The sequence below is a fragment of the Apteryx mantelli genome, chromosome Z (genome assembly GCF_036417845.1).
Source record: "Apteryx mantelli isolate bAptMan1 chromosome Z, bAptMan1.hap1, whole genome shotgun sequence".
NCBI lineage: Eukaryota > Metazoa > Chordata > Aves > Apterygiformes > Apterygidae > Apteryx > Apteryx mantelli.
Window position 1 is genome coordinate 74,891,915 of NC_090020.1, and position 15,990 is coordinate 74,907,904.

The following is a 15,990-nucleotide window of genomic DNA, read 5'->3' on the forward strand; positions in this document are numbered from 1 at the left end:
TGACGATCTTGTCTATCGCTGTAGTGTGCTAACACCAAAATATACTGCATTTAAAGCACCCTGCCGATGCTGTCTCTCGTGTCACAAGTGGAAGAAGGGCAGTAGGCTTATTTCATTTCAACAAGTGTGTGACAGCTTTTGAAATAAACCAAAATGGCACTTTTTTGGAGGAAAAAGTATCCCCTGCCCCAATCTTTGTGAAAGTGAAAAGAGGGCTTTCAGCAGCCTTTACAAACGGACAGGCCAAGTATGCTGTTGGAGCACCAGTGGTTTCGTGCTGTGTCTTCCTGTATTGCCTAGCTGGAGCATCTACTTTGTTTCAGTAGATGATGAGATTTAATAACGTTAAAATATCGTTGTAGCCAATACAAACAACGCAAAACTAACATAGCCTGTCATTGTTTGCACCAACAAGTCATGTAGTTGTGCTGTAAGCATTGGGATGGCAGTGCTTCAGATACCCTCTATCAGTTGACTTTAGTGCTTTTGTCATCGTTATTACTTCTAGAACTGTGTTTTTGCTACCAACAATGGGAGCTTTTCATAAAAAGTGTAAACAAGCTATCAGAAATAGGAAGTGGACCAGGCCTGGTCTTAGCTTCCAGGTAGATCTGTTGCTGGTAGAGATGGCAGTGGGGTGGTAGGTGATCAGCTTCTGCAGTTCCAAGAACAGACACCTCTTAATGAGGTAATTAAAATCAAAAGTTTTGGCCTTCCTAAATTCCAAAGATGGCTGTTCATCAGCCTGGGCCAGCAGGATATATATCCTCATGGTTCAAGTGGGGATGATCTCCAAAAGTCAGCGTTAGTGGCTGCAAGTCCTGAGCAGTGTTTCTGGAAATGTACTTTCTATAACCATAAAGGGAGGCAGAAGAAGAGGACTTTGGAAGAGACCCATGAGGCCTGTGCTGTCTTCACAATGAGTTGAGGCAATACATCCTTCTGCCCTTTTTTTAATTTAGCAGCAGGAAAACAGGAATACCAACAGTTAGAAGTACCCCCTTTTAACTAATTCTTACATATTACTTGTTTCATATTGCTGTTATGTGTCTTGTAAAAGGGAAACAAAAAACAAAAAATATACAGCTGCTACCACACTCTCAGTCTTTGGAAAATAAGATGTTTGTTTACACGGAATTAGAGCATGGTAAATCATATGCATGTAAATATAATAATTATCACCACTAAGCAAATATCAAACTTGTGAAGACATGTAGTTGTGGAAGATGAATCGGTGATCTTATAATACCACATACTTAACACCAGCAATAGAGAAAAGACGTATTCAACAAAAGATGGTCTCCATATATAAAATATTAATTAGAAAAAAATATTCTCAGACCTTGACATAGCTATTTTTTTAAGGCCTTTACTAACTTTCATACTAGAACAGAAATGGCTGTTAGGGCTTCGTAATCCCTTTCTACTTTGCTTTCTTACAGGTCAACACTTGGTACACAAAGAATGCTAAGCTTTTAAGGGCATCACATACAAATCAACAGTTATTTGTGTATTTTTAATCAAGTTCTTCAGCTTTGAAATAAATCAAAATGATTAAAAGAATTTTTTTTCTGCTGGATCTTAATGGGTTAAATTCTCCCACCTGCAGCATTTCCTCCAAAGCAAGCACCAAATTTATTTTTACAGCCAAATTCCCAAATATCAGGTCAGCTGGAGGAAGGGAGGATTTGCTATGACTGAGGACTTAATATTATCTTTTTCTGTAAAGATGAATTTCTTTGATAATTATTTTGGTAGTAAAGTTTAATGGCTGTTTGAGCTTTTCTGTAAATTACCCTTACTATATGTTATTTTATTTAAAAAGATGAAAAAAAGATACTAGGAAAAGATGCTGGCTTTAGAAAAGTGGGGAAGGAGCCTTTATCTTTTTTCCAAGGTAAATTTCTTCTGTTACCTTCTGAGTGAGTCATCTATCCACCCAAGGGGTATAGTTCACTTTCTGAGCTCTTAAAATAGATTTTTGTAATGGGTTTATTCCCTGCTCAGACACTTTCCTTCAGTAGCTGCCTTAAAAGGACTTAAATTCTTCTAGTTACTGCCTGATTACCTCATTTCATATCACAAATGTCTTTGGCTGAGAAAGATGTTGAAACGTTAGCTTTTTCTTCAGAGAGAAATTTTAGCATGTAGATTGGAACAGGAATGCTGAAAAATGCAAGCTTGTGCTTCTGATCATATAGCAATTATTAGCTCTGTAATTGTTGATTCCTCTAGTTACAAATAGTATAGCTGGCATGAAACATTTGGGGAGGGGAAGGAGGGGCAGCTCTTTTCAATAAAGTTTTAGCATTCAGAATGGCAATAGTATAAAAGGTGGGGAAAGAAACTGGATGAGGAAGGGAAGGTTGGCCTGTAATAAAGATACTAATTTTACTACAGTGGCAGGAAAGAAAGGGTAAAGGATATTACTAGGCTATACTTTTGCTTCTGGACTGTAACCGGTTTGTTTCCTGTGTGTGTATGACATGTATTTGGAGTTTGCATTATCACTTAAATAATTTTGTATTATGCTTCAATATTGGGACATTGGGTTTTTTTTTTTTCTGTTGCACTTTGATATTATAAACACTGATAACTTTCCTATATGATTTAATAAATTGTTTATTTTATTAAAATATATGTTGGTATGGTCACCATTCAGCTTCCAAACCCCGTTGTTAAAAGGTAACAATTCTTTTGTTTTAATCATTTATACCTGTGCTGAAAACATCTGGTCTTTTTCCTCACTGGTTAAAGAGTAATTTAAAATAATAAGGTTGATAAGGCACTGAATTCCTTATGTGTGTATAGCTATCTGAAATAGGTTCCAGGTGGGAAGATAGTACTGGAGTCCTTATACTGATATAAAAAACTCCTTGAATCTAGAGCGTTTACAAAGAGAGCACTAAGTACTGAATTACCTTTTGAGGAGGAGATGTGCAGCTTTTGTTAGGATGTTCGGTGCTTGCTGCGTAGGAAAGCTTTAATCTTCTGCTACATCTGCCCTGCCCTCTGGTGGTCAAACAAAGTCCGGCTGAGACTCTAGTTTTTATATAATCTGCAAGGTTGCCCCTAAGAAATCTTACCTACATCTGCTACAAAAAATGTCTAAATTTGCTCAGTTTTAGTGGCTTATAGAGAGGGTGGAAGAGATTTAGAGTTTTACCCATTGCATTTCAACTGCCATCTTGCAGTCCTGTGGTACAGCAGCAGAGACTTACATCCTGGACATTAAAGTAAAATAGTAGGATTGATGACACTGCATGTTAAATGTTGCTTTCTTTTAACCATACATTGGAGATCTCCTTTCATATGGATGAAATGAAGGCCAAAGATTTGGTTTTCTGAATGTTAGCTTGCCATTTTTTGTCCGTGATATTTTTAGATGCATTGAACTTTGGAGAAATGGAGTAGCTTTACTATTACTACTGAAGTTTTGTGTTCTGGTGTATGTTTTCATTTTGGGAATTCTTGGCTATTCTTCTGTAATCTTAATAGGGACAGAGATGGAGAAGTTTCTTCTTCCTATATGAAAAATTCTTTTGAATGTTTGAGTAAATCTTTTCTTGCCTAACTCCCTCTCCCACGTGCTTTTCACTTTATCACTCCTTTCATTTTCATTCCAGTTAAGGATACAGAAATAGGTAAAGTTCAGAATGCCCTAAAGGATCCAATCTGAATTTATGACTGTTTCATTTTGAAGCAAATCTGATACACATGTCATATAGAGATGCAATCTTGTTTTATAAGCTACTGAGGTTTTTTAAGTATAGACTATGAACCTGATCCTGCGAGCTAGTAGTAACATAAATAGATGTTATGTAATGGTTCACCAAGTCACCAAGAAGCATCAGCTTCTTATTAGGAAGCTGCTGAGGGGAAAGACTTCACCTGCAATAATGCTGTTTTTCTTTCTTTCTTTTTTTTTTTTTTCCAAGAAGAAGGGAAATCTTGAATGTTTTCTCCTGTCATCCTTGATAAATGTGACTTCTTGTAAAGTGTTATGTTATAATCTCTTTAAAGTAATATATGCACTGAGGATTCAATATACAAAATTCAATTGGAACAGTAATCTGAAATTTTTGCTGAAATTGCAGCTGTATCAGGCTGCAAAATGGGAGGTTATGCACAGATATACGCAGGGCTGAAATCACAAAATATAGAATGGGATATCTGAATTAGGACTCCTAGAAATGACTTGCGCTGAGAAGTTACAAAACCTAAGACAGAAATCTGTATTGAGACTAAGAAAGCTTTTTTTTTCCCTAGCTTTTGGAGCTAAAGATTGAGAAAGGGTAAATGTTCCCAATTCACCCCATCAGTTCTGAAGAAATATGCAATTGCAGGTCTACCCACTTTCAAAATACAACTTTAGTGGTATAGTTTTAAAAGGTGTGTGAATGGCCGTGTGTGTGTGTGTATATATATAAAGAAATATGTATTGAATGTTGTATATTGCTGTATATCAGTATACAAGAAGGTTTATAACTGAAAAATTTTGAAAGTCTTTGAAACAAAGAAAACTTCAATTTCTATTTTGTCCAAGTACCATGATCCAGTGATTCAATGTGAACATTTTTTTTATCAAAATGGGGGGGAGGGGATAAGTGTCTCATTTATGTGTTCTGAGCCCCACTGAGGATCTAGTGACATAGGTCATGCACCTGTAAGTTCTTCTGTGAAAGATTTGTTTAGAGCCCTCCCTGGAAGTACTCTTGGGTTTAGCTTGAGGATTAGGGTTTTAGGATTTTATCTTTCAAAGCAATAGCAATGAAATGTCTTTACCCAGCAGCTGCTTTTCTTCCTAGAAAAAGTACTTTGACCAGAAATGCACCATATGTTAGAGAGGTTCAGTCCTTTGCCAGTGCAGATTCCTTTTCCCATTGTGGTTGAGTAGGATAAAAAAAGAACAAGAGGGACAGTACTGTGTAGTTCTTGTGCGAAGCTAATAATCACAAAGTTATGTTCAGTGAATTGGCAAGGATGTTTGGCATGTTAAGGAACTGTACATCATATGTCTGCAATAATGTAAAGTTCAAGTGAGGAAATGGCTTTCCTTGTCTTACTTGCTTTATAAACAAAAATATCTTTGTTGAAGTCTTACTGCCTAAGAAGGCTGCTAGTATTTTGGGATAAGGGAAGGCTGTGCTTTCATGAGAATTGTAGAAGATCCCAAGTAGGGATGTTTTTGAACAACTGCGACTTATTTACCAAAAGCACTTGCTGAAAAACAAATACTTCTGATATCACTTTTGAATTAATCCAGAAGTGAGTGTTTGATGAGTCTTGATTGGTTTAAGTGCACATCATAGTGTTGATGGAGTACACAAATGAGCTGAATGTATTTAAGGACTTTATCTAAATGGCCCCTGTATACGCACATACATGCCAGGTTTTACCTCCCGCACACAGTATGCAGGCAGGAGACATTGCGCAATTAATTTGTGCACGTGCAGCAACGGTGATATCTTGGGGGCAATTCAGACTTGATGTGCACGTGCTTTAGTTGGATGACAGTTATGTTGCTCTTTGCATGTGCTGTTGTGGTGGTGGTACGCCCAAGGGTTCAGGTGAACCCAACAAACTTGTTGCACGTTTTTGCAAGTCTTGGTAAGTCTCGCTGTGAGCTCTGCACGTGCGTGCTGACTGCGCACACTGCCTTCTAGCTCTGTGATCTGGCAAGAATGATGCCTGGGTATTTGTTGTGCATGTCGAACTTGGGTGGGAAAGCCAGTAAGCACTGACACGTGCAGTATGTGCATGGGGACAGACACCAGCATATGGCCAGGGTGGTGGTGACCTAGTTGGCCTCCCTTCTGGACTGCTTTAGCCAACCTCCTTCAGTGTGTTGTGCGTTTGTGTGCAAGAGTGAGAAATCAACCCTGTATTTGCATTGTAGGTACACGTGTATGGGGGTGTGTTGGGGGGGGACTATGGTGCAAAACGCGGGGTAACGCGGGGAGGAAAGCAAGGCAGAGGAGCAGCGCATGGAAGGCTCTTCAGAGCGCCGCGCTCCTCCAGGCCTGGGCCCCGCAAAGGGAAACTACCTCTCCCAAGAGCCTTTGCACATCCCGCGCATGCGCGTACCCGAGACTCGCGCCCTCCCGAGGGCGGGGGCGCCTCGCGCAGCTCCAAGCGCCCTCTTCTGCAGGCGGAGGGGGGGGAGGCAGTCACGGGCCGGACTACAACTCCCAGCGGCCCCTCGCACATCTCGCGCGTGCGCACGGCGCCGGCCTGGCAGCACTCCGCCGTTGTCGCCGTAGGTGGGTGGGTGGGGGGAAGGGAGCGAGCGCGGCGGTGAGGAGGAGGAGGAGGGAGGGGGGGGTGAGAGTTGAGAGTTCAGCCGCCGCTGTCGCTGCCAGCTCGGACTCATGATTCCCATATGCCCGGTAGTTTCGTTCACCTATGGTAAGTAACGGCGCTTCGCGTGTTTGTGTGCGCGGGAGGGGGGAGGGGGGCGGCCCTGAGGCGACGGCGGAGGGGGGAGGGGATGCGGCCCGCACGCGGGGCGGGGGAAGGGGAGCGGGAGGGGAGGGGGGTCCCGCGACGCCGTGTCTGACCTGGCGCTCGCGCGCTCTTTCTGTCTGTCTGTCCCCGTCTTTTCCTCCCCCTCCTTCCCTCTCCTCCGCCTCCTCCTCCCCCCTCCTCCTGCCGGGCCTCCTGTCATGGCCCCGACCGCCGCTGCCGCCGCCTCTCGGTTATCGTCGCCACAGTGCCCAGCCGGCTGGGAGAAGATGCCAAAATGGCCACCGGCAACTACTTTGGATTCACCCATAGCGGGGCTGCTGCCCAGTATAGGTAACGGCCGCGACCCCTCCCGGCCCTGCCCGGCCCCTCCCTCTGTCCGGGCTCGGAGCCCGCTCCCCCCCTTCCCCTCCGGTCCCGTGTCCGTGACTGGGATCTCCCCGCCCCCTCGGGGGGGTGAGTGCCTGCGACTGTTCCTGCCCCCGCCCCGCGTGGGGGCCTCTTCTGCACCCCGCTCCTCCGGGATGCTTCTGCCGGGGACCCCTCTGCTTGTCTGCCCCGCCCGCGGGGGTGTTTTGTTATCCTCCCGGTACGGGCCTCCCGGTACCCCCTGTGGTGTGAGGGCGGGGAGATGGAGCTGGGCTCCACGGAGGAGGAGGAGAATCAGCGGCAGCATCAGGTCCCAAGGCCCTTAAATTAAAATGGCCACTTGAAGTCAACATCACCGGCGAGTTACCGTCTCCCACCCCCGGGCCCTTCTCCAGCTCCAGGGAAGATGGGGCTTGCTCCCCAAGTCTTTGCCCCCACTCCAGTCAGTGTGGGAGGACAGAATCCTTGTTAACATAAGCTAAAATTACACCTACACAACCTCTGGGAGATTGGGTGGATACGGGGAAAGCAAAAGCACCAGAAAATTCAGGGGACTTTGTCATTCCACTGAAGCGATGTTAGAATTAATGTTCTATCTAGGAAGCTAGATCAGGTACTGCTAAGGCCCAGCATCTCTTAAAAAGATTCCCTACTCAGATATCTAAGACCAGGGGCAGGTCTTACAGTGGAGTTCAGGGACCTGTAACTGTACATCTTGCATAGATATACTGCCTTAGTCTTTGTGTGTCAAAGATTATATTTTAGTGTTAAAAAGTGATAATAAGTACCATCTGTTATCTTACTTTTTGTGAATGCAAATTACTAGATTTGGCAAAAAATAGATATTGCCAGGAAAATTTTTACGTATTTGACTGGTATTGGAGTAGCATCTTGAAGCTTACATATGAATCTATATTATTTGTTTCATAAATCTGTAATAAAGACCGTCCTTGATTCCTAAATCTTGGTTAATGTAAAAGAAGAATAAAGCAAATGTATGAAAGTTTATTAACAATCAAATGCAAATATATGCTGCTGTTAACTACATAATCAAACTTGCCCAACTTAGGTAATTTAAGGAAGATACAGTTTTATAGAGGTCTTGGAATGACTCTGAGGATTGTGCTTGCATTCTTTCCTGGAAATGGACTTAAAGTACATTATTTTCATTTACTCACAATATTTAATAGTTAAAGTGGAAAATCAAACTTAGCTCAATCTTCTAGTTCTTTTAAGATGAGCTGCTGACAGTATGTTTATGTTTTACTTGACAAATACAGTGAAATTTGGATTTGGGTCATCACTGGGGATGGAAGAGATTCTAACTAGCAAAGATGGTTTTCTTTTTCTCTGTGGGGGCAGGTTTTGTAAGGAAAATGATCTTTAGGAGAATAATAAACTACAGAGATCTGTATGTCTGCAGCTGAGATATGGAGTTTAATTTTTAAAAATTATTATTCCTTTTAATTTGGATCTGGGAAGTCCATAGACTTCAGAACCTGAACAACTCGTAAAACAACAAGTCAAGTAAAATTTCCTTTTGAGTTGTTATATAAAAACTTATTGCAATAATGCTTAAGTTCAAACCTGTTTTCATAGTTAATCCTAAATGTGTTCTTGAGAAAATGGAAAAACTGATCAAAAGAAGTTTTTTCCTTTCCTGTCACAAGTGCAAGATACTGTTCTGTTTATATATGAGTGAAAGACTCTGTGTCCTCTAAATGATTTGTATATTTACCGGATCTCAAGTGAAGAGGCACAGCAATCGTTGTTAAAGCACTCCTTTCATAAAATACGAAAGACCCCAGTATTTTGAGCCAAAAATACAGGAATCACTTGGAATATCTCACTCTCATGATGAAGTTTTAAGAACCACAGTTAAAATGAATGGCGGAAAAGGGAGCTTACCTTCTTAAAACAGACTTGGCGGGTCCATGTCAGCTTATTTACTGAGTGCCTCAAAGTGTATATTCCACTCCAGTGTATTTGAGAAAGAGATGGCGGAGGCAGAGGAAGATAATAAAAGATTTAATATTACAATAAGGCCTGTAAGATTGTTTACAACATTTAAAGTACCACAGTTTATGGAAGAATAAAATTCTTGCTTTGTTGGAAGCCAGGAACACAGGGGATGATCTGTCCACATCAGTGGATGTTTATGTCCTAAATAATAGGTACATAGGCCTCATAAATCTACAAAATTTTATAGTTTTGATGTATGCCATCCAGAAGTCCTAATGCTCTAGTTTTTATAGTAAATAGCAAAACTGGCAGATTTTTAGATTGCGACTTTAAAGGAATCTCATTCAGTGCTCCCTTGTATATAGAATCCTGTTAGTTTCAGCACGTCTAAGAGTGCAAAAATCTGTGTGGAATTCTTTTTAGGATATAGGCCTTCTTGAACTATCTCAAAGTATGAAACTGTTAAATATTCAGTTGAAGACTTGCAGAGGAAAATAGCTTCTTAACAGAAGGAAGAGAGTCTAAATAGTTTATGAGAAATGATTTCAAAGAGGAGAGTCTGCCCTACCAATTAAATGAGGTTTGAAAGGAGTTTGTAGTAGTGTTTTTCCCTATTTAATTCTGGACTCATAGGAGACCAATATAAACCCTATGAGAATTTCAGTTTCTCAAACTGACAGTATTCTAATTTGCATTAAAAGCAGTGAAGGCACCACATATTAGAACTATTGGATTAGTGGAAATAACATCTTAAAATCAACAATTAAAAAGACAATGAAGTTGTTATTGAGTTAGAAATCATTTTACATCTGGCTGTGAATCTAGTTTACCTATGGCCATTGTGGACCGTTTAAATATTCACATGTTCTTCATATGAAGGGTAAATTAAAATTTATCCAAGGAGTATAGTCTTAACATTAAATACTGAGATTTGAAGTAGGTATAAAGGCCAGATTGGCAGTTGCTCAAATGTTAGGTCTTGGATTTGGAAAATTCACCAGTAGGGTGTGCAGGAGTTGGTAAGGTATTTACTGTTGTAACAGTGTAAGCACTGTAGTTCCCTGAACTGACTAGGTAAGTAAGAGAGGGAAAAGATGTCCCTTTTATTAGTTCATAAATACTAGTTTTCATATAGCACGTTTGAAATCTTGCCTCACTTCATATTTAATCAAAGACAGCAAAAGAGCTGAGTGCCCTTTAAATTTATAAATAATGGATTAGAGGCATTCTTGTTCCTTTTAGTGTTGTCACAGCATAAAATTTCCTGCTGCCCATTCATACAAAATTCTTTATGAGAACTATGGAGTAATAATATCATGACTTAATGAGAGAAGCATTAGATTATGCAAATACTGATAAAGACAATTTCTCTGAGTGTTGTGTTACCTTTACAATTTGTACTTTTTGCTAATGGTGGTATTAGAATGTAAGGTTACAGACTTGCTTGCAATGTTAAACTCATCTGTTACTTTTTTAAATAACTGTATTAATCTATTTGTTTAGGATTTCCAAATAAATGTGGAATTTGGTGATACCAGTCTGCTGTGGGTGGGTGGGTGCATGCATGCTATAGACCACCTGAGCCACTGTGGTTCTGTATTCAATTTGAAAAGAACAGCCTGATTTTGGAATGTCTTTCATGTGTAAAAACATCAGTATTCTTAATTCAGTGCTGGAGAGAGGCATAGTTATGCTTTTATTTTAATGTTGCCTGATTGGAATGTGGAGATACTGGTGGAGAGATGGGTGTATTGAGAAAGGTTTCGACAAAGAAGGGAGTTTTTATTTGCCTACAAATGTGGTGGTCTCATTTAATCAACCTTGTGCTAAGGTTTTGGTTTCTGTTAAGAAGATAAAAATAACTTTGAGTTTCTTCTTAGTGAGTCACTTCTAATGAGGCAGGTCATAGATTGGAGATTCTTGGGTAGTTAGAACTGATTTAGTAACTTTGAATTGCAGTATGTGTGCCCTTAAGTAGCATGAATATTAATCGAGTGTCATGAGCCTTTGGAGCCTTTCCAGATGAAAGCAATTGTAGCTATTCAGGCCCAGAACAGATCATGATGCGTGTGAGTTTAGGATAAGATGTAGTCTTTAGTCAGCCATATGAAAGTGAACTCTTGCTATTATAGCAAGCTTGGAATTCAAGCACAGTGCAAGATGTTACAGGATATTCAAGGATAAGGTACAAATCAGCAAGGGGAGGTGAAATGCTGTGGATGGATAGGTTTGCCAATGACAGAAGGTTGGGCGGGGGGGGGGGGTTGTTTGTTTTGTTCTCTTATGTGCTAGTACTTCTAACTAGCTTTACTTTAGTCTTATCAGTGTCTGCCCCAATTACCTGTTCTTCAACGGGATCATGATTCCAAAAGCTTTCAACCTTTGAGATGTTAGGGGTGTAATCCACACAGGCCTACTAGCTCAGGTTTAAAGTATCACTAAACGTAATTCAGACTTATACTGGTGGACAACAGGAAGATAGGGACAATACTGAGAAGGAGTTATGGCTTATTCTGAAGTGAAGATGTACTACTAGACTTGAACTTATGTTAGGAAAAACAGATATTTGTTCATCTTATGATGGTGTGTCATAAACACCCCACTCTGAAATGCGTGGGGAATTAATTTATTCCTGGTATTATCATAGGATAAACCTACTCGTGTCGTAATGTAAAAACTCCAAATGCTTTCTTTCCATGAATTGTATGCCACTGCTATCTTGAGTTGCATCCTATTTTAAAGGGTATGTATTTTTAACAGAAGGGACTCAGTTGATACGGGCAGCTGCATTGTGTTGCTTCTCCTTTGTTCAATCTATGCTAGTGTTAAGTGCCATCTTAAACATGCTGGTCTAGCTTACTTAGTATACACAAGAAAGCTCCAATGAGCTACTGCTGTTTGTACAGAGATTTTGATAGACTTATTTTCAAACCAGCGAGGTGCCACTCTCAAATGAGATGGCAACATTAGAGAGGAGGTCAGGAGCTCTGGGTTTGTTAACATGAGCTCTATGCCAGTGTTGCAGTGAACTAATGACAGGGAGCCAGACGGGGATGGTAACTGGGGAGGAAAGGTGCCTCAGTAATCAGAGTAGCCTCTGTCACTTTTAGGAGGGAAGTCTGCAAACTGGTTTAAATTTGCAACAGGCTCACATCTTTAAGGACCAAGCATTTGGGGAAACTTTTCTGTTAAAGGTATTAAAGTCCTTTGTAGTTGTAGTCTCAAAATAGACTGATACTTGTAGGCTTAGCTCTGTGATAGTGAATTATGTGTGAAGTTTTGTCTGTTACTTAAATGGAACAATGGCAGGGTAAAGGGTAGTTGCATTATTGGTACCTGGAAAAGCTAAGTAGTGGCTCACGGCAGGAAATACGGACTGTTTTAGGAACTGAATACAATTTTCCATGCTAGTGAAGTTTCTTTGCATTTGTAGAGACCTTGCCAATTTTAGCAATTTTTCTAAACAGGGAAAATGTTAATAATTAGTAGTTTTTCAGGCAGATGTAACATCTCATTTGGCTTGAGCTGTCGTTGTGAACACAGCTATTAACTACATTGTTTAATAAAAGCTATGTTTTGATACAGATAAGGGACAGCAGTGCAGACAATTAGGTGACCATTGTGTGTAACTGAGTAGAGGGAGGTTGATACAAAGCATGTGTAGCACCACCGCTTTAAACACTTGTATTGTGATGTACAGCAGGTGTCACGTGAGGGAAATGTTGCACAATTTGCTTGGATTTAAATCAGGTAGTGAGAATAAATGCGAAGATTAAAAAACAGTAAGGATGTGTTGAAAACATGAGGATATTCATCTTTGAGATGAGTAATTGCTAGTATATATTGCTAGTATATCCAGTTGGATTCAGTATTTTTTTGTTTGTAATGGAATGACACAAGGAAATTTTGAGAAACAGGAAAGAGGAAGGGAAACTTAAAATTGCTACCAGGGGCTTCCTTTTTCAGGCCAAGTGTAATTAGGCCATAGCATATGTTAAATAAATGATGTGTGTTATAAACATGAACTGGTAAAATTTAACAGGATGCAAGAGAGGACTGCACATGCATATACGTTCAGATCTCCCTTGGGTATCCCAGTGAATTGCATTATGAAAAATGTTCTATTCACAAAATTATTATAATAGAAATTGATAATTTTTAGTATAGTTATAACAAGATGTATTGTGAGTACTTCTTACAGGTTTTGGAGAGTTAGGTCATACTTGTTTAAATCTTCATATTCCAGTAAGAAATACTGCAAATTGTATTTTTAAATAGAGCTTTGCTATTCTGTTACTAATAGAATAGCCTATGAAGCTTTGAGAAATGCTGCAGTTATCTCTTAACAAATATATTTTCCATAATACTAAAATGATCAAATGTTCTTAGAATTTTGATTCCAACCAATAAGGCTTGATTAGTCTTTTTTTTTTTTCTAGTTCAAGATACTTACACATGTTACAAATTAATAATTTGTGTGTGTGAGTAGCTTAAATGCCTTGCTAAGCTATCCTAAAATTCACTTCTTTGCATGAAAGAGCCTGGAAGAAACATATTTTAGGAGCTGTGATTTCTGAGGAAGCTGGTAGTTCAGACAGAGACAAAATTGGTTTTAATCCTGATCTTAGCTATAGATCAAATTATACTCTTCAGAAAATTAAATTCTTTTTTAAAAAAAAGGTACTTTGCCTCTAGCAAGAGAGTTTGGGGCACTGTAAAAGCAGCTGGAGTAGCAGCAGCGTTAAACTCCTTGTGTTGGTTTTAAATAGACGTGCTGGAGATCCATGATTTTGTATGTCTTGGGTTTATGTGCCCAGGAATTGTACTTTTTTTTTTTTTTAACAATTATATCAGTTGGTGTGATGAAAAGCAAGGCTTATAGGGAACTTTTATATGCTATGCTGCATTTGGATGCTGTATAAATACCTTTTACATGCTATGTATCCTCATGGAAATAGACTGCATTCTTCTGGAAGTGGATTCCTGTGGTAATAATTGCTACAGGTACCCTATTAGGTTTCTTAATGCATGACCTACTCCACAAATATGCTAACTGTGGGAAATAAAATATCTTACGATCTCAAGTCACCTGAAGTTATTACCTAGCAAAATAGATAGCATTACGTCAGTTTTGCATTCTCTTGATGTTGTTAACTTTAAGGCTTTCTGCCTTCAATTAATTTTTTTTACTTGTTTTTTTTTTCTCTTTAAACAAAGAAAGTCTCAACACTTTGTTACTAGAAAATGCCAACAGCTGGAAATAAAGGAGGAAAACAGGAGACCTCTAGAGGAGGATCCATTATTTGTTTCTCAAATATAAGTGCTCTTTATTCTCTGTAATTCTTGGGCTGATAAGCTGTGGGAAATTCAGACCTTCTATCAGTGTTAGTAACTAATATACTGGATCTAATAATTATAATACAGGTTTGCTTCTAAGCCCTACTTTGTGGAAAAAATGTCATTTAGTCACAAACCTATTTTATTTAGCTATTTAAATTGGACAAACCTGTGTATTTTAGGAAATGGAGAACAAAGATTTGCTAAGTGGACACCAATACTTCAATAATTGCTGTTGATCAGCAGCTTCTGCATCCTAGCCAACTTCTGACTTAAAATAATTTTAAGCATTCTGCCAGCTTTTTTCATTTTTGGAGTCCATCAGAAGTATTTCAAAATATAGTCATATATATCAAAGTATATCAAGAAAACTGCTGCAGTTTCCTTGGCAAAGATCTCTTTCTGCAGTTCAGAAGAGATTTTTAATTGCTTCTTGAATATTCTGTTTTTTGAAAAGGGAAGTAAAAATCTCCAACAGAAATATGAAATTAATCTAGTTCTTCTAATAACTAATTGGGGGGTGTGGGGGGAATAGTGCTCACTTCCAGGTAAGGTTACCTAACACCTTCTGTTTTGAGAGCTTGTTCTTAGGATATGGGTTTTTTTATTGCTTTTTAAATGCACCTTAGGCAAATGTATGTGTTCAGGCTGGAATTCTCCAGGTTAAATATCTGCCTAGAATTATACTTTCTTCTTGTTGTTGTTTACACTATGCTAAAACACTGCCACTGTTCTTGCAGTGTAGAACTGGGCAGGGAGGTCTTCGTAGCTACTTCACGAGAGTCACAATTCTGAATGTACACAATGATATTAAATGTTGACATGGTGAAAGTAGCTGTGGTCTTGGTCTTATGTTTGGGTTGTAAAGGATCGGAGCAAAATACCCACCTGTCCTGGGAAAGCTTTCTTTTACATGATCAAAGGAATTTCATACCCCAGAAAGCAACAAGGATGAGGCTAGTTTTTGCAATGGTCTTTGCTCTGGGATGAATTTTCCAAGATTGTGGTCCAATACATCCCTCCACCCTGCAGAAAATCAGGTTGACATGGGATTGGAGATTAGTGGGGAGAAACACGCATGCAATCACAGCTCACTGCAGACAGTCTTATGTAGGAGATTTAATAGTATAACGGTATTTAATAATATGTGGCACTCTTTCCAATATTAATGTATCAGAAAGATTCAATTAGTGCTTTTCATCACTAATATTAGTAGAAGCTAGTATAGGTGTTTTTCAAAGATCTAAGTCATATATTTTACAAAAAATACTTTTCTCATGCACTGTAGTACAATAATTATGAATAAAGAATTAATTCTCTTGATCCTGAGCTTCCTTAGGTAGGATGTGGAAGACAGGAGCAAGCTAGGTATACACCAAGATGTAAAATGATTAAATAGAGGCAATGTTATTTGAGAGGAGGAGGCAAAGAATATGGGGAAATAGAGACGTGCATATTAGCAGTTTAGGGCAGGTAGGGAGAGACTAAATAAATCAGCTAAGAGGCTGGACTAAGATGTGTGACTAAAACACACATTTACAGAACCTGGAGCAGAACACTTGAGGGCAGCATATAGAACTGGCTGCAGCTGGCATAATGAAAACACAGTGAATAGAAATAGAAATACAAACCAGAAGATGAGTATTGGAGAGTGTGTGCTGTTCCTAGAAAATAGAAAGAAAAGTAAGTGTGGTGCGGAAGCACTCTTACTATTATGGTAGGCTTAAAAAAAAAAAAGGTATGTCATGAATAAAATGTATTGTATTTGAATCAAAGTCACTGGAAGAGGAGTTATTACTAGAGCAAAACAGCAGGAGTACAGTTTGAAGCTGCAAAGTCCCTCACCATTGATGTCTT

At 39.4% G+C, this 15,990-nt stretch overlaps 1 protein-coding gene across 3 annotated transcripts in view; it reads left to right on the forward strand.

The window, feature by feature from the left end:
* Positions 1–6,331: 6,331 nt before the first annotated feature.
* ZFR (zinc finger RNA binding protein) overlaps positions 6,332–15,990 on the forward strand; it is a 42,120-nt gene continuing 32,461 nt past the window's right edge. For all 3 annotated transcript variants that reach the window (XM_067316345.1, XM_067316346.1, XM_067316347.1), the window contains exons 1-2: positions 6,332–6,408; positions 6,714–6,798. In XM_067316345.1, the coding sequence (XP_067172446.1) occupies positions 6,372–6,408; positions 6,714–6,798 (122 nt within the window). In that variant the 5' untranslated portion in view covers positions 6,332–6,371. The remainder of the gene's footprint in view (positions 6,409–6,713; positions 6,799–15,990) is intronic.